At 52.1% G+C, this 25,135-nt stretch overlaps 1 protein-coding gene across 1 annotated transcript in view; it reads left to right on the plus strand.

The window, feature by feature from the left end:
* ZSWIM5 (zinc finger SWIM-type containing 5) overlaps positions 1 to 25,135 on the plus strand; it is a 101,644-nt gene that overhangs the window by 51,791 nt on the left and 24,718 nt on the right. Inside the window, exon 2 of the mRNA XM_063343074.1 lies at positions 19,397 to 19,753. Coding sequence (XP_063199144.1) covers positions 19,397 to 19,753 — 357 coding nt within the window. The remainder of the gene's footprint in view (positions 1 to 19,396; positions 19,754 to 25,135) is intronic.

The raw sequence follows: 25,135 nt of genomic DNA on the forward strand, positions 1-25,135 counted from the left end.
TTGGATTTTTTTGTCAGCATGAGGAACCACAAGTCAAAAAGGGGCTCTCTGCCGTGGTTCCATGGCTGCGTGGGAGGTGAAGAGTCCTTGGCTCTCCTGTCTCTGCATCCGCCCTTCTCCTGCTGCAGTTCTTGGCTTTACCTCCCAGGTCTGGACCGCCTGTTGCCAGTGGTGCTGGAGCAGCGGGTGGCTGGTGTAGGAGGACATTGGCGGCAGCAGCTCCACCACAGCGTCCTGGCTGTCTTGCATGCCTCCAGCCCAGGTTCCTGCATCTCGGAGATGTGCAGTGTGATGCTGCCAACTCTGCCCTGCTTTGGGGCTTCTTGTGCCTTTCACCTGGGCTGTGACCTGCTGGGCAGGTAGCTGAGTGTCGTACCTCCAAGGTAAGCGATCGCAGGTGTCTAGAGGAGAGCAAACGTGGAAGGAAAGCCTGCGCAGATGCTTCCCCAGAGCCCTTGGTGTGAGCTCTTCTTGCCGTTGGACATACTCCTGGCAGGGCTTTTCCATCAGCCCCACAAGGCATGGGGCTGTCCTTCTTCAGAAAGGCCCTTGTCTGTCCTCTCTCCTTTTCCTGGGTTCTCTGCGCGTTTACCCTGGGAAGGGAGAGGGACGTGACAGGCAGCGGCTGGAGGGCTCTGCTGCTGTGTTGGGTTTGGCAGTCACGGCAAGAAAGGCTGGGACACCCAGATTCATTTGGGCAAATTTGCTTCTTTTGTTTGACCTTTAAACCAGTCTTTCCCTTCATGGATGGGTGTGTAGGGGAGTGATCCTCAATTAAAACAGATTTAACCTTTCTAATAGGAAATCTGTTCAACAGTGACTTTCATCAATGGCCGCTGTACTTTGGAAATCTCCCTGTCATTTCCATGTCCCTGTCTGGTGTGCCTCAGTTAGAAGACCTTGCTGTGGAGATGGAAGAGAGCTGTAAGCAGCTCCATCTCACTGAAGGAGCTGGCAGAAAAATCTGCTTTTGGGCAGCTGCGGTACTTTCTCTGTCTTTGCTACATCAAGGAAAGGAAGACCAAGAGTTTGGCTTTAAGGCTTTCTGAAATTACTCTTTGCAGACTGGGAGAACATCTCCTCTTGGCTTGGATCGGCAGCGGGTTGTGTTTTAGAGGAAGCCTGTTCAGTGCGGGTGGTGTTGCGCTACCTCCTGTGTTAAATAAGGATGGGAGATGCAGTGGGAATCGGCCCTGGAGCAGGCTGCTGCTTCTCGGCGTGGGCAGTTTGCCTGTGAAGCATGTCAGCGTGGGTGAGGGAGCCAGGAGGGACTGAGGAGCTCGTGTCCAATGCTCAGATAGGGTTGTTCCCTTGGTGCCGCACCAGTAATTTGAATGGCATCTGAATTACTTGCTGTAACCTGCTTACGGATGCTGTAAAGCAGTGCTAAGCCCTTTCTAATGTGGCTTTCTGAAGGGACGGAGTCCAAAGGAACTGGGACCCTTCTCCCGTTCACGTTTGCTCTGTGCATTCAAGCTACGTCTGTGCACGTGGGATGGGCTTTGTCCGCAAAGAGCTGGGCTTAAGCCTTAGTTACTCCATTTAGTGCTGGTAGGCTGGGACACCCGAAGGGGGTGTCTCACGCTCCCTACGTACTGTGTGTCCTTCACGGGGGTGCTGAGAGGAGCAAACTGGAAACGATGGACTGACCAGAAAAGGCTTTTCCCCAGGATGCAACACCCGGGTTCCCCCACCCCATGGCTGATGCGCTGGAAACCAAGAGCCCTTCTCTGTGCTTGTACATCCCAACTGCGCTCTCCCCATTCAGCAGGAGAAGGAGATAAATCAGGGTGCTGCTGCGGGAAGCAGGGGAACTTGCTGCTGAAACCGGTCCCCGTACCAGCACAGTACAACTCCAGACCGCACTGCTTTGGTCTAATTAATATTGTACAGGTGGCACGATGGACTGTATGCAGCACAGCTCAACCGTGCAGCCAGGTCTGCAGCGCGCAGTTGTGGAGATGAGTGTTTTCTTGCCCATGGAGCTGACAGGGAGTAGCCCTGCTGATTCCTTCAAAGCTGCAAGGCTTGGTGTGACTGCCCTGTTTGGGAGGCAAGCCCACCCTTTGGTCTGATCCACTTGTGCTCCCATCTGTTTGGACTGTCTGCAGGAGAAGGGGTGGTACGGAGCATGAGATGGGGCGAATGTCCCAGAAGACTTCGCACCACTTCCAGAGGGGCTTCAAACTCCCTGCAGCAAGAGAATCATAGAATGTGTTGGGTTGGAAGGGACCTTTAAAGGTCATCTAGTCCAACCCCCCTGCAGTAAGCAGGGACATCTTCAACTAGACCAGATTGCTCAGAGCCTCATCCAACCTGGCCTTGAATGTCTCAAGTGGTGGGGCCTCCACCACCTCTGGGCAACCTGTTCTAGTGCCCTCACCACCCTCATTGTAAAGAACTTCTTCCTAATGTCTAATCTAAACCTGCCCTGCTCTAGTTTAAAACCATTGCCCCCCCAGAGACTGGGTGATACATCCCCTGCTTCACCTTGGGTCATTTCTTGGGTCATTTTTTGTACAGCTCAGGCGCTGTGTGCTGAAGCTAAACTCAATATGGACAGAAATCATATGGTAAGACCGTGCTTTACCATGCGGTGTGGGTACAGTCAAGGGCTTTCTTCAGGAGCTGGACGGTTGAATAACATGTGAAGGAGAAACGTTTGTGCTGAGCCCTGGTGCTGGATCCCCTGTTCTGAACAAGCCCTGCAATTGTCTTTGTTTTTTGTATGTCTGTCTGCAGAGCGAGAGCGATAATTAATGCAGAATTGCTCTCCTGGGTTCTGGCAAAGCCAATACTAATTTTCTGAAGTCAGCTCAGAAGTACTGAAAGCGCAGTTTTAGGCAGGGCTGCAGGTCGAACGTCTCTCCATTTGGCTCCTGCTACTTTGATTGCCAAACATCTCTTGAAGCTTTTCAGTCAGCATTAAAGTGAGAGTGTCAATCTAAACCAGGGAAGCCCTGGACATCAGATGATTACATATTTGAAAAAATTACCTTAGCTTGACCTTGGAATAGGGTGATGTCCAGCATCAGATTTATATATTTTTAGTGCAGCTTTTCATTTCGAACTTCTTTCAAACAGGCTTTTTTCCTTTTTAAGATCTTCCTTTCTGCAGCATTTTGTAAATGCACTGGTCATTCCTAACGAGCCAAACAACTTCAGCTTGCTCCTTAAAAATACCCCTGTGAGGCCCAGAAGGGACATTATCCCAGCTTTGGAGTCAGGGAAACCAGAGCCCAAAGAGAGCGAGAGCTTCGTTTCGGAGGTGCCAGGCAGTCCCGATCCTCGTTACAAGCACTGGAAAACCAGGGTTGTTTTCAGCAGCGTTGAGTCTCTGGCCCCTGCAAGCCGGGTGGAAGGCTACAGGTGTCTCCTGTCTCACCCAAACGCTGTTTGCCAGGAAAATACTCATCTTGGAGAAGCATGGGGGATTTTGGTGGAAAAGGACTGTGTCTGGGACTGACGTGGGATGGGTGGGTTGCTGCCACGTCACCTCCCCAGTGGCGTGGAGCGAAGGTGAGAGGGATGCTCGGAGGAAGGATGCTCGAAGGCTGCCAGCCGGCGGGGCCAGGGAGAGGTGGGTGTTTTAGGAGGGGGCTCGGATTGTTTGACGGAGCTGAGACCACACAATGGCTGGTGGTTTCGCATGTGTCTCTGGAGCGGAGGGGGGTGATGAGATACATACCGTTCGCATGCCTGTGCTCTGGCTTGATGTGGTCTTGCCGAGCGAATCAAAGCTTTTGCTTTGAAGGCAGCGGAGGGGGAAGGGACCGCCTTTGTTCTGCTCTTTGGAGAGCGCTGGAAATCCTTCAGCCCAGAAGACTACACCCTTCATTACCCCTCTGGGTTATTGGCCCCAGATTGGAAGTATGGCTCTGTCATGTGAAGTATTTGATTATTTATACAGTTAATGTTTAACAGAGTCGGAGTATTAGAATTAAACAGGGGACGAGCTTCCAACTTTGCATGGTTAAGGGCTAATAAAACTTCTCTGATCCAGTGTTGTCCTTTCACCAGAGGGGATTTTTTTCATTAGCTTTGGAGTGTTAAAAAGAGATCTCCTGTATTTGAGGCAGATTGATCTGTTGGCTTCAGACAAAGTGAACGTGCAAAAGTGACAGCTTAAATATCCAGCTGGCGCAGATGCAGGCGGCTGAAAATTTCAAGGTGAGTTTAATTGGTGTCTTCAGTGGAAGTAGTTGGGTTCAGCAGCGTCTGCTTTGGAGGTTGTGTGGTGTCTGCAGCCTGCTCCAGGTGCAAAGGAGCAGAACGCAGGCTGGGTGAACGATGGACGGGCAGGCGGAGGGTGACCAGAGGCTGGACCGCCCGGTGTTGGCTTTGCTGCTTGCACCAGCCTCTACTGTGCTCTTTCAGCTGTTGACTCACTGCAGGACAGCCTGGAAATGTCAACTGGTGACTCTACAATCATCACATCTTCTGGAGGTGTTGAGCTGGAATAGCGTTTCCCAAGCATTTGGTGTGGGGATAGCAAAAGTGCGCCTGGGGCAGCACCCAGGACTGGCATGGTCCAGGGGACAGTAGGAGAAGGGGACAATGGTTAAGGCTGGCTGAGCTTAACAGAGCCTGCGATGGGATTGATGTAGCAATGGGTTTGGGTTTCATTTCTTTTTAGTTTAACGTACTCGGACTTACGGGTCTGGTGGTGTCTCCCCTCAGCACACTTCATACCCATTGCCCAAATCCAGCAGCAGCCCTTGGTGGCACAGATCTCTCAAAGCTACACTTCTGCCGGTTACGTGATTGGAGATGGTGAGAACTCTAATGTGGGTTTTCATACCTTCATTAAGGGGAAAGCTGAGGGATAAGGGCTTTGTGGTATGCTGGAGGTCCCACAGGGTAGAGTGGTTGCGACTGCCCTGGAGGTATCCTCAGTGCTGTTGCTCAGCACTGCTCACTTAAAAATCAGGTTGATTTTTAGCAAACCACCAGGCAGCCATGACTGCAAACTCGCCGCTTGTATTTTAGGTGTCCTGATTATTTGCTGTGAGTTTTCTTTCCCTCTTATCTCCCACGCACTCCTGCCTGCACAAATGCTGAATATACTGGGAATGTAATTTGCTTCTGCTTTGGGCCCGGTGTACCGATGCGATTGATAACTCGCATTGTGCTGGTGACAGCCATTTTTAATCCTTTCCTTATGACTGGAGAAACAAGGGGGGAGGTATGAAAGCAAGGCTATTGGAGTGGCTGTTGCATGGGTGGAAGATCCACAGATGACGTTTTGCCTTTGCAAATGTACGTTGTGAGCGTGATGGGAACCCTGCTCCTCGTCATCCTTCCAACCCTTTCCCCTCACTGTAGACAGTGCGAGAAACTGTGCTGAAGTGTTTCAAGCCTCCGGTTCCACTTGGGAGCATCACCTGCTTGTGGGCTGGATGGAGTGAGACTCTGCTTTCAGCTCTCCTGAGAAGTATTGGTCTCTCCATCCATGATGAGTTTCTCTACGTTTAACGGAGTGGTTTCTCTAAACAAGGAACTGAATTGATTTTAAAAGCATACACCTCTTCCGTAAGCTGTCAAGGTCATGATCCATGAGAGCAGCCTGTGGAGCACGTTTCCACATGTGTTCATCACCAAGATGCACTTGGCTTTTATTTCAAAATTTCTATTTTTATTTACATCTCACCTGCTAGGTCCCAAATTCAGTGCATCCTCCCCTCGAAGACGGCTGAGCCCTCAAGCTGCCGTAGAAGCCTGTGGGGTTTCCACCTCCGGCGGAGGAAACGCATAGTGTGGAAATTGGCTCCTAGGGGAAACAGCAAGTGGAAAGTGTAATCCAGCATAGAAGCACTTATTTTTTAAAGACAAGTGGCAACCTCCTGTCCCTCTACTGCCCTGTGTGCTCCTCATCCATTTCAGATTTTAATAAATTTCTTGTTTACCTTGAGGAAGCAAATTAGTAAGTAATGGCAATTGCCCTTTAAAGAAAGGCTGCTGAAGGCTACGAGCATTTTAATTTGTGGTGTGTGTGTGTGTGTGTTGTCCTCATCGTGGGGGCTGTTTGCCGTTGAGACAGTCTCTGACACCGATGTGCCTGTGAAGTATGACCGTTCCCTGTGCACAGGCGTTGGGTGTCAAGTTCTGCAAGTAGGTCTGCAGGCAAGGGCACCCACGGCTGTTCCCACAGCAGGGGGATTAAGCTCATCTTGCTGGGAGCTCTGGGGCTCCCGGCTGAGCACCCAGGCTCCCGTCTCCTTTAGCCATGGGTAAGTTTGAAACCCAGCATGGCTGGGCAGACACACCTTCCCGGTGCGTCGCCGGGCAACGCCAACATTGCTCTTCTAGGCAAGCGTTGTTTGATGCGTGATGCTGGTCAGGTTTCGTCCCTCTTTTTAGATGCCAGAAACTCACAGCTGCTTCCCTCAGACACCCGCCCGAGCTGATGCTGTGTTTGGTTTGTGTGTGTCCCTTCCATGGGAACACAGAGATCATGGTGGAGCTCGGCTGTGCATGTGTTAACATCGTCGGACAACTAAACCTAAGCGCTCAGAAGCCCTGAGCCATGACAAGAATGGTTGGACCTGCTTAAAATGTTAGGAGCTTTGGAAAGAAAAAGTAGTTTCATTTCTGTACCTTTCTGTGTGGTTTCAAGCTCATGCTTGCATCTTCTCAAAGTGCCTGTGGTAGCCAGGCTTCTCCTGTGACTCCACAGGTTGGGGCTTCTACACCCTAAATGGTCCGATGGCTGTTGCTCAGTGGCGTGCGCTGTGGGCTGACATCCTGGTGGGGGTTTGCAGGAGTCCAGCTGATGCTGAGACTCTGCTGATGCACCTCTCGGAGGAGAAAACGGCCTCTGTTTTATCTCCTGGATGTTCCACATCTGCAAAACCCCAGTGTGAGGGTATGTAACGCCTGAGGCACAGTTGGTGCAGCAAACTGTGGGAGTTGCTAAGCAGCCGCGGGAAGCAGGGTTAGCAGCATCCAGCATTGGGGCAGGACAGAATCCACCTGCAGGGATCCATTTTCAGGTGTCACCTTGTCGAGGACAACTTGCGCAGCGTTAGCCCTTTTCCCTCTCATTACAGCAGTTTAGTTTGCAATTATGCACCATGTTCAGCGTGGTGTCTGCAGTTCCTGGAAAGCCTAACTGGGTGATTTTACCCGAAACCTTGCAAATATTCCAAGTTGAGCCCAAGGAGGTTGCCTGGAGGGAAGGCGGGGCTGGAGGTTTCCTTCCTGGGGAGACAGCGGTGGAGCATGAGCTCCTTGCGTCCCTTGCTCCGTGCTTCCCAGCCAGCTGTCCCTCAGTGTTTGCCTTCGCTGCCAGGCCCCACTGCCTCTATTTCCCAGTTGGGTGAAGAGGGACCTTGCTCCTGGCTCAGTGTGGGGTGGGGACGTGGCGGATGCTGCTCTTGGGGGAGATCCCCTGTGGGGTGCAGCTCCCTGGGTGTGTGCTGCTGGGTGAGAGACCCCCAAACCAGGATGTATCACCCACAGTGTGTGGCTGCTCCTCCTTTTCTGGGGGCGTCTATGGACCCTCTTTCAAGGGTCAGGGGAAGATCTCCCGCCTGCTTCCCAGTCTCTTAAGCGGCAGCACCATGTAATACTTGGGTTATGTGCTGATAAGGGTGATTCCTAAAACCCTTTGCTGAGATTGTGGGTAAAACCGCCTTCTCTCAAATTACTGGCTTCCCTTTTCAAAGGGAAGAGAGGAGTCAACTCCCCAGTTGCTCATCTGGTTTTGCTTTTTACTTTGTTTCTGTCCTGTTATGCTGAGCTCACTGCGTTTTTGGTTGCTTCGAGTTCCAAATTGAGATGAATCTGCTGTTAACCCTCTGGCACGCGTGGTGTCCGCTGCCAGGGAGCCCTGCCTGCCTTGCCCCACCGAGGGCCAGGGCAAACCAGCAGCTGTGGGGGGCTGCGGGGGTGAGGTTCCACTCTGGTGGGGCTTCCACGTTGTATTTTAGCCAGCCAGCTGATAATTGGCTGGGATATTGCAGGGCCCCTCTCCCTTCTCTCCCTCTCCCTTCTCTCCCTCTCCCTTCTCTCCCTCTCCCTTCTCTCCCTCTCCCTTCTCTCCCTCTCCCTTCTCTCCCTCTCCCTTCTCTCCCTCTCCCTTCTCTCCCTCTCCCTTCTCTCCCTTCTCTCCCTCTCCCTTTCCCCCTCCCTATTTAGCATTAGCTACACAATACAGGTTTCCTTTTGTTTTAATTGTGATGAATTCCAGGGAGAAGGAATGGATTGCTCCCTCGTTTTTCTTTCTACTGTAGCCCCAGCCGTCCCGATGACAGATCTTGTCATTACGCGGTGTCGTTTTAGATGTTTGCACTGCACCAAAAGCAAACGGAGGAGCCTGCAGTCTAGGCTGTGGATTGAATAACAATGTTTTTCCAGGGGGAAAAAAAAAATAATAAAAAAATCTGTGAAGTTTTTAATCAGAAACATGAGTTTCGCCGAGGCAGCCCATACAGTGCTCCCTACCCAATGAAGCAATGGCTCACATCTCTCTGGGTACCAGCTTTTGTGGCCCTTTCTGTTTCTGAAGGCTGCAAAGCCATGGAGTCGTCTTGAACTTGAAAAACAGGAGGGCTTGTGTTTTCTCACGCCCAGTGGATCCTCCGGGAGAGCTTTCCAGTTGCAGGCTCCTCGCTAAAGCGGAGGTTGGTGGCGTGCTGCTAGGAGGTGCTGGGGTCAAAGTGCGTCTGGAAGGAGGAAGGGTTGTGCCGAGGGGCTAAAAATCACTGCACAGGAATCTGCTTCTCGTGAAATGCCTGCATGCTAAAGATGGTGAAAACTGCTGATGCAGGAGAGCGAAGCTTCTTTGTCAGGCATCTGTCTCCCAACCGCCTTCCTTTCAAGCAAGGAGGGCTGCTGGGGAAGTCTCTGCTCCGCAGACCTTCCGCTGCCTTCCTGACTTCTCAGAAGGGTCATGTGAAAGCTAATGTGATCAAAAAGGCTTTTTAAGTGTTATTTAAAGCATGATGAGTGTTCTGCAGAGGGTTTTTGTTGTGCAGAATTGGGCAATTTGACTGCTTGTGAGCTGTCACCCCAAACTTCCCTGTGGGGTCTCACCAGAGAGGAGATACCAGCAACGGAGAGCTTGTATGTGGTGGCCTCGCTTGGGTTGGTCTTGTCGTCCCTCCTCAATTTTTCTTACAGCGCCTGAACATGCTGCCTTGCTGTTGCCCTCTGAAGTGTCTTGAGCTTCATGGGCAGCAGTGGACAGTGCATTGGGGATCCCTTTTGTGATACCATTTGTGAGGCTTGGGGAAATGGCCATGCCCGGGAGATGTCAAGGAGTCCAGTTGCTCTGTCACAGCCTGTGGGCTCCACGGAGCTGACTCTGTAATTGTGTTTGTAATTTTGGGCGTGATGTATAGTTTGTAGGACTGGAGGATACCCAGCAAAAACACGGTCCTTGTGGAAGAGGCAGAAAACTCATCCACTGGCAGGTTGAGCTGGGTTCAGGAGCTGCCACAACACACTTGGATGCTCTGCAAGTCTCTCCGCTCTCGAGAGTTGGTGCTTCTTGGATACGCTCAACACACTTCACGGTGGAGGAAAGCCTTATGACCTCCCAGGGACGCATGCAAGTGCTGGTCCTTCCTGTGAGGGACCAACAAGGGATGAGGGACCCCGATGTGCAGGCAGGACTTTTGTGGGAAGTGCGCAGAGCCAAGATAGAGATGTTGGAAGCACGACGTGACAGCAAGTGTTCCCTCTCCAAAGTGCGGTCCTGCTTGGGGGTCGCCTGTAGCTTACCCTGCCCTGGCCCTTCCGCACCAGGTTCCATACAGAGATCCCAGGGACAGGAGCCGCTTGCCGCTTTCCCCAGCGCCGTGGGGCAGATGTCACATCTCATGATGCAGAATCCTCCAAACTCTTCTCTAGGCTTTTTCACTAGTTCCTCTCACTTTGCAGGTTATGGGTGGAAAGAAAGCTGGAAAAATGGTTTTCCCACATGAAATCAAGCTTTGTGCTTTTCCCTCACCTCAGTTTTTGCTGGACGCTGAAATTCAGCATCGGCCTTCCCAAGCTTGACACCCCCTGCTTTCTGGCGTTGCTCTGGTCATGGTTGTCACCAAGGGCTGGTGACCGGCCCGGCGACTGGTGTGCAGCTGTTATTTGAATGACTCCCTGTCCTGGCATTAAAGTCCCTTCCTTCAGGAATAATTAATACACTCGCAAAGTTTCCCAAAATGATTCTGGAATAACATGTCCACAGAGGAGGCTGATATGGAATAGCAATTGCTGAATAATTTATTCTGCAATGAGTAGGTAATTTCCCTATATGGAGCAGCCCTAATAAGCTCTCAAATTTAAGCTTTATTGGTTTGGGGGAGGGTGGTGGAATAAAGGAAACCACTAATTTTTTTGTGAAGCTACTGAAGTGAGCTAAGCTATTTAAGTATAATAATATTTCTGCAATATAAAAAATGTTTGGCAGTGGTCTCCTTAGTGAAATTCAATAGCAAAAAAGGGAGGGGGGGGGGAAAAAAAAAGAGCGAGAGGTGGGTTTATTATAAATAGGGTCTGTTAAAGTTGGCAGGAGAATGGGGATCGTCCTAGTGCCTGTTCCAGGGGTCTGTGCCCAACTCCCACATGGGGGACGGAGAGCAGAAACAGCAAAACAGTGTCATCTCAAAGATTTTTCCACTTTGGGAGAGCAGTTTCAATGCAGAGCACTTTTCCGCACTTAAAAGTGAGGTTTTCAGAAGGAAGTTAATTGACCTTTTCAGCAAATCTGTTGCTGAAGCCATTACCACAAATGCTATTGAAACACTTCGTAAATATAATGTTTGTTTAACAACATTGCCAATAACTTAGAAAGTCAGACTTTATCCTCCCTTTAAAAAAAAATGGAGCTGCTATTAGTGGAAAAAATGTCTTTTTTGGAAAGGATTTGGAGCAGATTTTCATACTGAATCTAGGCTGCCTCATTCCCTCAGAAGGCTTCTGAGGGCCAGGAAAATCATCACTAATAACTTCCCTATAAATTGTAGAGCTGCTATTTTAAGGTCTGGTGTCTCAGGGAGGAGCGGGGTGGCGTCCTGCTTCCCTCCATTGCTGCGCGATGCCCTGGTTTGATTCAGGTCCTTGTTAAGCTGGCTGCCGGTCCTGCCCCGTCCAAGACCAAAACATGGGAAGAGAACAAGTCGGGAGGTTCTCAGGCTCGATTTTGCTTTTGATTTTCCACATCGGTGGGTTGAGTTTGGGTTTTGGTTTGGAGGTGGCCCACTCTGGAGGTGGCTTTAGTGGCAAAGCATGCATTGAATGCAATTCATCTTTGCGTATTTGGAGGCAAAATCCCAAACCGCTCCCCATCTCAAGGCTAAGACATTGCTGCGCGATGCCCTGGTTTGATTCAGGTCCTTGTTAAGCTGGCTGTCGGTGCAGGAGGGAGGCTGTGTCTTGGAAAAGCAGGTCAGCAAGGGGAGCAGATATGTAGAGAGAAAAGGATGTCCCTGGCTCTGGAGCAACTTCTTCCCCGACCAGAGGGTACCCAGGGATGAGCCTTTAAGCCAGGAGCAATGGGTTAAGGGCTCTGGCATGGGATGTGCTTCAATTTTGAGGGTCAGGATTATGTTTTTGTGGGACTAAGAGTTATGTGAATCAACTCATAAAAAAAGATGACGAAGGGATGGGTGCTGCTCCGCTCGTTTTCAACTGCGGTGAAGATCAGTGATCCCATCGTGGTGACGCTTGCGTGGAGCGATAAGAGGCATTTCCTAATTAAAAGCCTTTTATGTATTATAAGCCAGCTTCTCAGCTGTTGGAAATCTGGGTGGCTCCATTGAAGTCGGGGGGTGACCCCAGCTCAGCCTCGCGTGTGAGTTTTGGCATCTCCCATCGGTTTCCTTGAGGCAGCCGGGGTGGTGACAACACGGGGCTGGGTCCGCTCTGCGGCAGCCTCAATGGATGGGACGCACGAGCCCGGAAACTCCAGCAAAAGTGAATTTCCTCCCCATGGATATTGTCTTTCATGCTTGAAAACAGCCCTGCATCTGCTGAGAAAACACCTGAGCTACAACAAGGAGCCGCGTTGCTTCTTGTTCAGACACAGCTGCTCGCGAGCGCAGGGAGAAGAGGGATGCTTTGGGGATGGTCACAGAGATGTGTTGCTTGTTCTCCCTTGATGTAGAGACGGTGCATTCACCACTTGTGCCAAAAATTGTACTGCAAATCCGCATCTTTCTAATTTCGCCTGGTTTTAAGAAAGCTCTTTATATTCAAGCTTACCATGGGATATACTGTAGCAGTAAAGAGCAGAGACTTGACGGTATTTTGGCGCTAGTTATTACGCGGGCAGCACACGTTAGCAAAGATGCGGTGAACCCTTTCTTTCTTCAAGCCCTTTCTCTTGCTTGTGGTGCTGCAAAAATGTCATTTGGCTTGGTTTGCATTAAATCTGAACTGCTAGCGGAGGAATTCAGCTTGCAAGGCTGCACCTTAGCAGAGGAAATCAGCCTGAGCTTTAAAAACTGGTTGTATTTTTTCCTTCTTCCCCCAAACCATATGTCTTTGGAGCAAGGGTTGCGCATCTGGGTAGATTAAAAACCCATTTGCTGGCGGGCTGCGGAAGGAGGTGGAAGGCGATGCGGGGAGGGATGGTCTTGGCTTTAGGGCTGGCAACAAAACCCCCAAAAAACTGGGTCTTAATGTTTGGGTGGGCAACAAAGAGCACTGCAGGCCAAGGAGAAAAATGGGGGAATAATTTTGAATGTTTCTGGGGAACGTCACAGAACAGGACCAGCCTGCTGGAGCATGGCCTTGGTCCAGCCACCCCCTGAGCTGGGGAGGGGGAGGGGGAAAACACCCTCCGTTTCAGGCTCCTAGATAAACAAACACCAGAAATCTCGTAAGGGTAATAATGGAAATCACTGGGAAATTGAGTTAATACAAGGGCATCTGTGTAAGTGAATGCTCGGGACAGGGAAACGGCTTTGTCCTTTAACTCTACTAATGCTGGAGCAGATGGGAAGCGCGGTGCGCTTCACGCATTAGCTGGCTCGGATAAAGAGCCAGGCAGAGGCCGGTTCTCGTGGCTGATTAGAGGTTAACAGGGATAGAAACCAGCGGATTGACTCTTCATTTGCAGGAGGTGTTGTGGGATCGGAGCAGATGGCAGAGAGAGCGTCCCTCCAGCTTACTCAGCTGCTCAGAGGAGCTTACGGCTCCCTCCAGCACAAACAGCCCCGCTTGCATCCTCTCTGTTTACAGCTGCAGCTCGGGCTTCTGCCCTGGCCTACCTGGAGACACAATAATTCCCCCAAACCTGGGGTGGTTGGTGTCTGATGCCGTAGGTGTAGGGGGGGGACACGCTTGCAGGCGTGGTGCATCCTCTCCGACTCAGCCCCTTCCCTTTGTTACGGCTCCTCCGGCATCAGCGCGGCCACGGGCACGGCTCCTTACCGGAGGGCTTTTAATGGTTTCCGTTAGCTCTGCGAAGGCCAGAGGTGCTTTTCCAGGGTGGTAATGACCGGGCAAGGACGGGAGCGTGGTGGGGACGGGGGAGGAGGGCTGCGAGGGGAAAACATAGAGCAGAAGCAGCATGGCTGCGTTCTGCCGGGGCAGCATCCTCCGGCCATCCGTCGCCTGTCTCCTTTATCCCTGCCAAGGTCTCGCTCAACGGCAACACCTTTGCCTGCCATCACAAAAAGAAATCGCTTTGGGGAGGAGGGAGGTTGTAAACTCATACCAGCTCTGCTCATTGACTCGCTGGAAGCCTGGATTCCCTATTTTGCAAGGGAGAAATGGCAATTGATTCAGCCTTACCCTCTTTCTTTTTGTCTGCCAGCGCTCTGAAAAGGCACATTTTATCTGTGTGTGACAACACCTGCCTAGGGTGCCTCTCATTGAGCCGCGCTGAATCAAAAGAGCAACAAGAAAAGTGGGTTTAATTGCACACATCTTCAGCGGAGTCTTTCTTGCACTGGCAGCACAAAAGGCCAGCCCCGAGCTGGTTGAATGGAGCCCGGGAGGGCTGGGGCGCGCCGTACTCTCCGTTACTATCGGAGGCAGATGATTCACTTTGCTGGAGCATTGTCATGTGCAAATGAGTTCATGAGCCCATCTCCTTTCCAACTGCAAGGTCAGGGACTGAGCAATTGTCAGCATCAGCCGGCTGGAGGAATTGATCTAGAAGCTGGAAAGCTTTGGGAGATTTTTACTAAGCTCCGCTTCCCACCGCGCGAGCGCACCGACACCTTCCTCCCACGGGTGTTGTCTACATTACAAATATTGACCGATTTTTACGTTCACGTTTGGAAAGCTGCTGTTTCGAGGCACGGAAATGTGACCAAGAATGGCTTATAAATAACACTCGGTGCAGCAATTATTATTCATTGATAGTTATGGCTTTCACACAGTGGAAAAACAAATGGTTTTTCCACTAGGAGCTGGAGCTGCAGTCCGCTTAATCACTAAAGAGCTTGGAATTGCTTTAGTTTAAAATACCTTTCCGCTGTGGTTTGGAAATTAAAAAAAAATAATATTTGGGTCATGTTAACCTAGTGTATACAACTTGCACTGAGAATTTCAGTTTACCTCATCTACCTCTGCTGAACCCCTTAAATATCTGTGAACTTGTTCCCATTCGCTTTTGCAGAGCCTGGTGGCAGAGCTGCCCAAACATGGATTTGAAATGGGGTTCGTCTGACTTGAGATGGGATCCCAGGAGCTGAGCACTGGGTGGGAGAGTGGCAAGGAGGGAGAGCCGAGCCGCTGTCTGCCGCAGCCGCCCCTCTCTGGCTGGGATGCAGGGGCATGCGGGTGGTGCCTTTGGGAAGCTGCGTGGATGGACTTCCCATCACGCTGCTCCTAACGGAGGCTACCCAAAATATCAGCCTCAGCTACTAGGAGGTTGCTCGAGGTTTTGGCAGCCAGGTGTGGGGGTGAGTTCTTTATGTACAGCCTCTGGCTGCATCCTGCCAGTGGCACTTGCTTAGGGGGGTGGATGTGTTTGCCTGATTCCCTCTGCAGAGCTGTTCCTTGCCCCGCTTCGAGGTTTCCACAAAGACCAAGAAAAGCCCGCAGAGGAGGCACAATGTCGTGAAGCAATGCTCCCCGCGTTACCCATGCGTTACTGGTCCCCATCGCCTTGTGCAGCAATACCAGTGTAGCAACCTCAGATGGCTTCTGGTTCTGCCGGTCCAGGGCTAGGTTCTAGAGATGGCTCCTCTGGGGTGAAGGCTGCCTCCCCGGCGGGATTGTGCTAATGCTCTGTGAGAAGCAAGTGAGTGCTGCGCCTGGGAAGAACAAGCTAATTTTTCCAAATGGCACAACTTTGCGAATGACAACTGTGACTTCTGCCTGGGCTGCAGTGTGAAATGTGGGGGATGGCTGTGAGCAGCAACTGCCAGAGGGAGCAGAGCCGAGCTCTCAAGTTCCCGGCTAGTGTTGTAGCTCCGGGGTCCTCTTCCCTCCTTTCTCCTCCTGACGGGTGTTGGAGGGCTCTTGATGACACAGTTATCAGAAGGGAAGGAGTTATGCCTGGGTTTTGCTTGTTTCTGGCATATAAATTTCCACCTGTGGTCTGCCTGCCTCTGAACTTCAGGTATTTCAATGCAATCAGCTTGAATGTTGGCTTTACCTTCTGTGAACCCAAGACTAGGGGTCTCCAGAGCCAGCTCAGGGGTAAGTTGGAGCCGCAAGATAGGCTAGTAGTTTCTCCTGACGGGTGGCTTGTGGACAGATGGATTGAAAATGCCCAGCTGAAAGATTCTGGCTGCTCTTACAGAACTGGAAGAGCAAAGCTCCTTTTGGTTGAGTAGCTTTAGAGATCGAAGAATTCCCCATCTTGGTTAAAGATACTTCTGTTGAGGCCTTAATGGTCTTGTCCTAATAGCAAAGTCTCTTGCACTGGGGCTTCTGCTAAAGGCTTGATCCTTTGCAGCTGCTTCAGAGCCCAGGGATGATGTTTTGTGGATCCATTCTCTGCTGCCCAGCCTGAAGGGTTTTATCAGCTCCAAAGAGGAAAGTGCTGCCCAGCTGATGAGTTTGGAAGTGCTGTCGGTGTGGAGCTCACGAGCTCCCAGAATACGTTTCTAGGGTCTGTTTTAATTTAACTTAGATGTCCTGCAGCACTAATGCAAGGTCCTTGCTCTGGTGTTTTGTCCCCATTTGACGTTTAACTGGGATTAGGAAGGAGATGTGCTCATCGTGCTCCATGTGCGTGTGAACATTCCTGGCGCCTTTGTGTGCTCTTTCTGGGGCAGGTATGAACACTCAGGTCCTTTTGCAACCTGGATCAAAGAGACATACACCGGGAAGCATTTGTGGTAAAAGTAGGGGAGGCTGTTCTGGGGCAGAGAGGAGGCGATGTTGTTCTTGGGACAGAGCTGGGCTTCGATGGGGTGTAATGAGTCTGTAGTTACAAAGATGGTATTTAATTATTTCTTTTCCATGGTTTTCAAGCCCTGGCACTGTCACTTTGTTGGCAGCAAATCAAACACCATGTTAGCTTATATTAAGGAACAGAAGATGAAGTCCTAGATAAGCACTCAGCTGTAGGAACGTCTTAAATCGAAACGGGCAGGGGAGACACAGAGGAGAGTGCTTTTGTTGTCAGCGCTATCCAGACCCCGTGTCTGTGGCCAGGGCTGTGTTTCTCTCTGCTGGAGTGTCAGTGTCACCGGCCCCATGTGCTCCTTCTAGGATGCGAGGTGAACGGAGAGGAGAGTACAGTGGCAGCCGTCCTTCTGCAGCGCGACCTGTAGGCTCTTGGTGGCTGTGGCATCAGGGTTTTGTGTGGACCAGGAGTGAATGCTTGGACGGATGGTGGAGTAACCACACCACCACCTACCTTTTAACCACTACTCTTCTCTGGGACACTGATACCCATCACTGCTGAGCACCCATGGGTGCTGAGGTGCAGACCTGGCCGCAGAGCAGGGCGCAGAGTGGTAGCTGCAGGCTGACCTCCCATTAATGTAAATATTCCCAAACAATGCCTCTGTTCCCGCCAGCTCCTCTCTCTCCATAGTTAATTTCTGACTAAGCTTTTGATAAATGTTTTGTATAGAGCTCCTAGTTTATCTGAAATAGACCTGCTGCCACCACAGCTAAAATCTAAACCAACACTTGACTTTGGGCTCGAGTGCCAGATGAACTTGGCAGTTGCCGACGCGCTGAACGGTCGTGTTTGATGTGCAGACGCCGGCTACGAGTTGTGAGGACTGGCTCTCGCAGAAGATGGGGGACCACAGCTTTTCGGATGCCTGAGAGCAGCCTGGGAAGTACGTGGACAAATTTACTCTCCCAGGGAGGCTGCATTCAGACCACGGTTGATGCATTTTCAGACGTAGACCTGTCCGAAACAGGTCATTTGGTTAAATGAGTTCCTCCAGCCTTACACCAGTTAGCCCCAAGTAGGGTCCGGCCCATGATCCTACTAAAGTAAACGTTTCAAGGCAATGTTTATGGCTGGTAATTTGTTTTAGAGGGTTTTATATAGATGTGTGCGTATGTGCCTACGGGTGTACATACGCGTATATACATACATTCTTGCTCGGGAATGCGGTTTCCAATCCTTTTAACTTGTTCAAAAAGTAAACTAGGGAGAAACTGGCAGTGAGTCGGAGCTGCCTGCCAAGCATCGCAGACCAGAGAAGTGGTAAAACATAAACACTTTGGAGCTTATTCGGGGGATTTATATAGTTTGGCTGCTGAGGGATGGACTCGTGGGGAAGGGGGGGCTCATCAGGCCCTGGCCGTGCTGCTCCCGCGGCGCCGAGCCCGGCAGCTCCGCAGCCGTGCTTCCACTGCCGTCAGCGTGCGAGCGAGAGGGTAATGCGGGGTTGTCCATCCCTCCCCTCCTGCTCCTGGTCCACATGGGGTGGGTTTCAGGCGATGGGCGGCAGAACAGGTCCGCTTTCCCCCTCCCCTGCACTAAAGTGAAAGCAGACCTCTAGACGCTTAATCAGATTTGAATGTGGTTTTTGGCGTGGCTTTAAAGAGACTGGCAGTGAATAGCTGGTTTTGATGCCATTTATTAAAAACCTCTGGTAGAATTTGTCTCGGAAAGCCTTTGTGAGAGCTGGCAAACGCACAAGGGTTTGATGCAGTTAATGTATTTTAATCTTCACCCCCCCACCACCACCCCTTCTCCTTTTCTGTCGCTAATTGTAGGGCTCTCAGCTGTCTGCCGTCTTCTCCGGGGGGATGGCAGGCTCTGCAGGGACCTCTGTACAAACACAGGCTTAATAAGGTTGCAGTGGCATGGAGAAAAGTGAGCATCCTCTTCAGGGAGGAGGGCTGGGGTGGGCGGCGTGGGGTGCTGGGTCCCAGGTACCACGCCAGGCTCCGACACGGGGTTGGCGGCTGGCCCCGGCCACGTTAATTAACCTCCCTCATTCTGCTCAAAGCCACAAGGCAGGTGGATGGGGGAAACAAAGATGTCCCTTTTCCAGGTGGCTGGGCAAGTGCAAAGTGTTGATGTTGGACCTCCTTGGCAGCCGGCTCCTGGGAACGGCTCCCTGGGCTTTCGCATTGAGGTTGGTGGGCACCCAGTCTTTTCTCGCTGACTTTATCCCTCTCTTGCCTGGTGCATCCACCTTCCTTGGACCCAGAGGACCTTCCGAGCCTGTTTCTCACTCTTCACCTGCGTTTGGGACTTGTTGGGACTTATTCCCGCCCCCCCCCCCCCCCCCCAACTTTGTGCCTGAAGGCGCTGCAGCCCCTCACGGCATGGTGGGGGCTGTAGGGAGCACGGTGACATTTGTGTGAGTAATTTGGGCTGTCCCTGCAGCCCGACGCACGGATTGTGCCAACAAGCGGCTGGCTCCCTGGCAGCAGTATTTTGGGGAAAGCTTGAGAGCTTGTAGGAGAGCGGCAAACGTTGTGGAGCTCAAGGAACAAACGGTTTCCCTCCAGCCCACGGTTCAGGCTGTGCATTGCTCCTGTCCCTGCTCCTTGTTCGGGCTGCGTGGAAGAGCTTAGAGCTCTGGCCATGCCCTGGAGTGCTGTACCTGGTTGAGGGACTGAAGTTGGGGTCGCGTTGCGTTTAATTTGTGGGTTTTTTTTGTCTGCCTCATCACAGAAAAGAAAACCTGGCTTTTTTCTGCCATCCCTCGCTCACGTGAGTTGCAAATTCAGCGAGAGGGAGGCGTGGATGAAGATGACTCCCAGGAGAGAAGCAGTCTGAGAGACTCTTAAACAAATGGGAACTGAGCAGCTTTCCTCTTCCCCTGAGGGTTTGGCTGTTAAATAAACTCGCCGATGAGTCTGGCTGCACACGTGTGTTGGTGCAGAAGTGTGTTCATATGCAGGCTGGGTGTAAGCCACCAGGATGGTGTGTGTTGGGTGGTGTGCTCCTTGCATAGCGTTGCACGAGCAGCCCTGTCTGGACTTGTCCTTCTTCCAGAGTTTGCATGGGTTGTAGTGGTCAGAGGGAAGCTAACGTGGCCTTTCCTCTTCTCCTTTCCCTCTCCAGGGTTCCACCTCAGCGGGACGGTAACGGAGCCGGCGACTGCGACAGAACCAGAGATGACCTACAAGGTGGCCATCAGCTTTGACCGCTGCAAAATCACCTCAGTGACATGTGGCTGCGGGAACAAGGACATTTTTTACTGTGCCCACGTCGTGGCACTTTCGCTGTACAGGATCCGCAAGCCGGACCAGGTCAAACTCCGTCTTCCCATCTCAGAGACCCTTTTCCAGATGAACAGGGACCAGCTCCAGAAGTTTGTTCAGTATTTGATCACGGCACACCACACCGAGGTGCTGCCCACCGCCCAGAAGTTGGCTGATGAGATCCTGTCCTCCAACTCGGAGATCAACCAAGTGCATGGTAAGTCCTCCCTACTCGCTGGGTGGCTCGGCACCGATTCAGTGTCCGTTTGGGGATGGGCTGGTGGTTTCACGCTGATGGTGTTGACCTTACTTTTGCTGTGTTTGTCTGTTGCTGCATGGAGAGAGGTGGCAGCGTCAAACTGGTGTTAATGCACAGGTGTTGGCACCACATCGCTGTTGGCCATGCGTCCCCATTCTGCCTTCTGTCCTTCTTTATGTGTTTGTCTGTCAAACACTGGCTTCAACAGGCAAGAAAAGGCAGAGCAGAGAGGCTGGCGGTGCACAAGGCACAGCCCAGAGTGGGATGGAGAAGCCAAGGTTGGAGGAAGGGAGCACGTTTAGTCCCCAGCACAGAAGGACGTGGTGCTGGGATCTGGGGGAGCGGGAGGTGCAGTGCGGGGACGTGGCTCCTCCAGCCCAGCCTTGCACGTTGCTAAGTCAGTTGTGGCTGAGCCGGCGGGAGATAAAGCTTTAATCTCCATGGGCGTTAATTTACCCATAATAAATGAGCGCCGCTGTCCTGACCTACTGCACAAAGGCAGTGGAGATGTGTCCTGGGGCTTTGTGTTTGGAAGATGCTTTTGACTTCCTCCCCTGGAAAGCACTGGCTGTGGGACACTGCCCATCCCAGCCCCGCTGCAGTTGCCTAGTGGCCCAGGAGGTGGCCCGGGCTCCCTGGGGAGTTGCTCTGAGGCTCGCTTCATCAGCTGAAGCCGGACGCTCCTGCTGTGTCTTTCCAAGGAGCCCAGGAGCTGAGGTTGCCCAGGGTCTGCAACAATGAGCCGCTCCCCACCGCGCCTGTCCCACCAGCTGTAGAGCGGAGATAATAAACACTTATCTGCCACGGAAGGGCGTTGCAGGGATTAACACATGCCTGTTAAGTGCTCCGAAGATGAAAAGCCCCATATGCAGCCTAAAATAGGATCTGAACTGGTTGAATCCACATGTAGAGGTGAGGCCAGGGGTCCACCTCCACCGTAGGGGTGATGGCAGCTCTGATCTTAGATATTTCCCCCTCCCTCTGTCTGGTTGTTCCTGCTCCTGCCTTGGGAGAGGCTTTTGTCTCCTCCTCTGGGCCACATCTGCTGTGTGTGGTTGTGCTCTAAATTACTACTGCCTTTTGTGGGGGGTTCCTCATTTTTTGGCATTAAAAAAGAAAGAGGAACTGTGATACTGCAAGAATCTGGTGAGGTCCGTTCCCTCCCTGAGCTGATCCACTGAAGCTGAGGTTGGGCGAGATCCCTTCTTGGCCATTGTTTGAGGCTGCTTTCTCCTAAGCAGATTGAAGAAAAGCTTTTAAGGCTCTGAATATTTATTGCTCTAGAGTCAGCAAAAGGCTGGTGATTGAGAGTCTTACAAAGATACAGATGTTGGCTCCATTTCAATATCTGCCTCTTGTTTTTACAAGTGGTTATAAAAAACACAAAGCAAAAATTCTCTGCCCCTTCAGACTCGTGCAAATTCACACACTCTGGCGTGCGATTTTGAACTGACAGAGATGCGTTGACTTACTCAGCAGAAGGTGGCACCCACCTGACACCCGTGTGGCTGCCTAGCCATGGTCACAAGCAAGTGAACTCCTCTGCAGGCAGGAGAACAGCCTCGTCTCATCCTGAGGGAGGATGCAGATCGGCCTTAGCATGATGAGATGACCTAAAGGTGACCATAAGATGATGAACTCATAGAAGTTGCACCTTGTGAAAAGGAAGGCTCAAAAAAATCCACACTCAAGTTCAGAGTGGTGTCAACCATGGCTTCAGCTCTCAGTCCTGGGCAGTGTTGCAAGCTTTGCCCTCCCTGTCCTGCCAGCAAAGCACAGTCTCAGAGCGACTACATTGCAGAGCTACTTGAGCAAGGAGCCCAGGGTGAGGAAGGGCTGCAGGCGTGTGGGACTGCGTATGTGAGAGCAATCTGGCAGCTCCTTGGGAGCTCTGGTTGAAGGGGATCCAAATTTTTCCCCCGTCTTGCCCTTCCCAGCTGCAGTTCATGCATTCATAGAGGGTCCGTGATCCTGGGATTTGAAAATTCTTCAAGGTATGCTTTACATAGGGCTTTACAGGCTTACACGTGCATTTCTTGGCCGTGTCTAGTTAAGACCCTTGGGGTCACACCTTTGTTCACCTCGGAGTTGAGGCCAAGCTGGCTTTTGGCAGGCCAGCCTCTGCAGCCCAAACAGTAACCTAGTGTGTGCACTGGACGCCTGAGGTTATCACACCTTGAAGCCAGAACAGCTTCTCCGTAAATCCTTTCTTTTTTTTCTCCCCATTTTTTCTGAGGAGAGGTCTGTTGAGCTTCAGGTCAGCATTGGGTCTTGCCCACCTGCCTCTGGTCACCCAAAGGGCTGCTCCTTCTCTGTCGATGGTGAGCACGTGGGATGGAGGAGCTGATTCTGCACCTCGGGAGCATGCCGGGCTCTCTGGGGAATGACGCTTGTGCGAGGCGATCATCCGGTTTTGTAAAATAAGGCTTTCAGGGCTGCTCCTTCTCCCCCTGCAGAGCCTGAGCAGCAAAGAAAATCGCAGGCTGTTGTCTGGCGCGCTGGTCTCGGGGCGTCAGAGCTTTGTTCCTTGCAGGAGTCTGTAGCTGCGGGCTGTGCACCGCATGCCGATCTTCCCAGCTGCCTTCCTAGAAGGATATGCAAACTATCCAGTAACGATGGAGCCTCGGAGCGCAGCCAAGGCGCTCGCCTGTTCTCGAAGGATTCAATCCAAGCAGCGAGCCTAGGTGTGCCTGCCGCGCTGCTCCCCGCTTGACCCCTGCCTGCTCAAGCGAGTCACGTTTCTGCTCTCGTCGCTGGCTGCAAAGGGCAGCGGGCTCACCGCGAGAGCGTCTCACGTGTCTGACACCTCCTCGCTCGGCGTCTGAAGTGGCAGCTGGAGTGAGGAGACCGGGGTGGGTTTCAGTGCTGCGGTGTGTGTGTCCCTGCCCCGAGCGTGTTCCTGCTCCTTGGGGACAAAGTCAGCAGCGTGACTGTCCGGCACGGAGCAGGGCTGCAAGGTTGTCATCGTGCCAGCAAATGTGACTGGCAGCTGCTTGACCTTTCCTGGTGGGGTGGCTGCTGGGGGTAGCCAGGACCTGCAGCTGGAGAGCTTGGATCCAACAGCCAGGCCTCTGGTGGAGTGAGGAGCATCTGGTGGTGGCCACCTTGTCACTCTGCTCCCTCTGCTCTTCCAAGAGCACCAGCCCAGGGTGTGCCTTGGTTTGCTGAGCCTGACTCAGGGAAATGCAAGGTGAAAAGTGGCTCAGGGCCACCAGCTGTGGTGGAACATGCTGTGGATAGGTGCAGCTTTGCCACTGGAGGGATCCATGCTCTACCACCATGAACGATGAGAAGCACATGTCCTCCTGAGGTGCGAATGAGGAACAGAGAGCGATTGCTTTGGTGCGGTAAACTATTGTAGAGAGGACCAGGAGGTATTGGAGAGGGCAAGACTGAGAAAAAGAGCTGAAATGGGAATTGTAGGCAGAGAGTGAGTTTTCGGGCGCAAAAGAAAGCAATACGGTGGAGGAGGAGCTCAGAAGCACCAGTGAGTCCTGACAGCAGCGCAGGGTTTCCTGCTGTCGCAGTGTGGATCCAGCATCCAGCAGCAGTGAGTGCGCAGGATCCAAGTCAACCAGCAGGCTTGGGAGGTGGCATTCCTCTCCTCTTGTGTTTTGGTTCATGCTTGTAGAGAATGACTTGAATTTGTTTTAAGAGGAAGATAGGTACGCTGTGGGGTGCTGCTGTCTCAGATACGTCCTTTGAGCTTAATTGGGATGTCTGGGCTTTGGAGGCAAACGCTAGATTCTTCCTGAGGGCAAAAGCAGTCTGTGGCCAAGGAAGGAGAGGGGTCTGGTGGAGACCACTGGACAGAGATGGTGGTCATTAAAATCTTTAATTAGAAGCTTAAAGACAGGAGAGGCAGCTCTGAAGAGTGAGTGTGCCTGTGGGCCCAGAAGATTTGGGGCTTAAGGATGTCCTTAGTGCATCATTGGTGAAGTCTCCTCCTTCCACGGGTGAGGATCGGGAGGTTTTGGCAGGCCTGGTGTTTGCAGCTCGGTAACTGAACCTGCTCGAGTAGTGCTCGGGTACGGCAGGGAGAGCTGCTGTCAACTCAGGAGATGTGGTCGGGGCGGTCTGTCTGTCCCATGGAAATGCCAATGGGTGATACAATGTCCGCGGTGCTCAGCTGATGCCATCGAAAGGCTTAGGATGGTCTTCTGAGCCAGAAGGCGGAAAAGCCACAAAACCTCCACTGTCTCACAATGCGGGGGCAGCTCTCTCCGAGGTCAAGCCATCAGAGAGACAGTGTGAATCGCCAAGGGGCCTCTGTGGTCCTGCAGGGTCTCAGGAGCTTCCTTGGAGGAGAGGACCTTCAGAAAACTCCTAGTGGGAATGGTCCCTCAGGCTTTGTCATGGGAAAACCAGATCTACTCATGCAAAAGCTGTAAGGAGCGCTCTGCCTCATCTTCTCACTTTTGTCCCAGCTGTACTCTTAGCCAACTTGAGCACTTCCTTCAGTTCCTGGGCTAATACTGGCCTTCACCCATTGGCCTGTCTTGCTCCCTGTGCACAGAAAGTCAGCTGCCAGGTTGGCCATGCTGGAAGTCCCAGCCCGCTTGTCCTGTCGCACTGAGCCAGGGCGAATGTTTGAGGAGTCCTCAGGCAGTCTTTAACTTTGAGGTCATCCCATGACAGCATCTGGAGCGCAGTACCAGTAAATCTATTTGAAATTCTGCCTTCCCGCTGGGGAGGAGGAGAAGGTCAGGTCTCCAGGGGATTCATGTTCCTGGTTGCTGAGCTGATGTGAAGTTAAGGGAAAATAACACACCTGAGTGCTGAAGACAAAGGCTCTGCCAGTGGCTCTTCCCCCTTGTCTTGCAGAGCCAATGGTGTTGCCAAATGACACCAGAGTACGGGTGAGGTTCTTGACAAGGGGCTTCCAAAGATGACCGAACCCGATGCTGGTACCAGCTGAGCCAGGGAGCTCCAAGCCTTCGTGCTGGGAGCTGGTCTGGCTTCTCTTGCTCCATCTCTGTCAGACGGTTGTGAATCTTCAGGCTGCCCTGGAGGCTCCATCCAACCTGCCTCCCCTTGAAAATGAACTGGGAGCCTTGGCGGAGCTTGACTTCTCACTCTGCTGCTATTTTTAATCCCTCATTAGAGTTCATTTCCTTTCTGGTGCCTGGTTATTTTCTCTCTGAGGTTTTCTGCTGTTTGTTTATTTGTCCCTGTCCTTCCCCCTGCACCCTGAGCTGTTCCTTCGCGTCTGTTTTCTCTCTGGACGCTGGAGAGGCAGCCTGGAGGCGTTCAGCCATGCCACCACGTGCAGTCATAAGATGTCCCTTGTGAACTGCTGCACGATGGCCAGCCCTGCTCCAGGCGGCTGTGGCTCGCTGG

The sequence above is a fragment of the Chroicocephalus ridibundus genome, chromosome 8, assembly GCF_963924245.1.
Source record: "Chroicocephalus ridibundus chromosome 8, bChrRid1.1, whole genome shotgun sequence".
NCBI classification, from domain to species: Eukaryota; Metazoa; Chordata; class Aves; order Charadriiformes; family Laridae; genus Chroicocephalus; species Chroicocephalus ridibundus.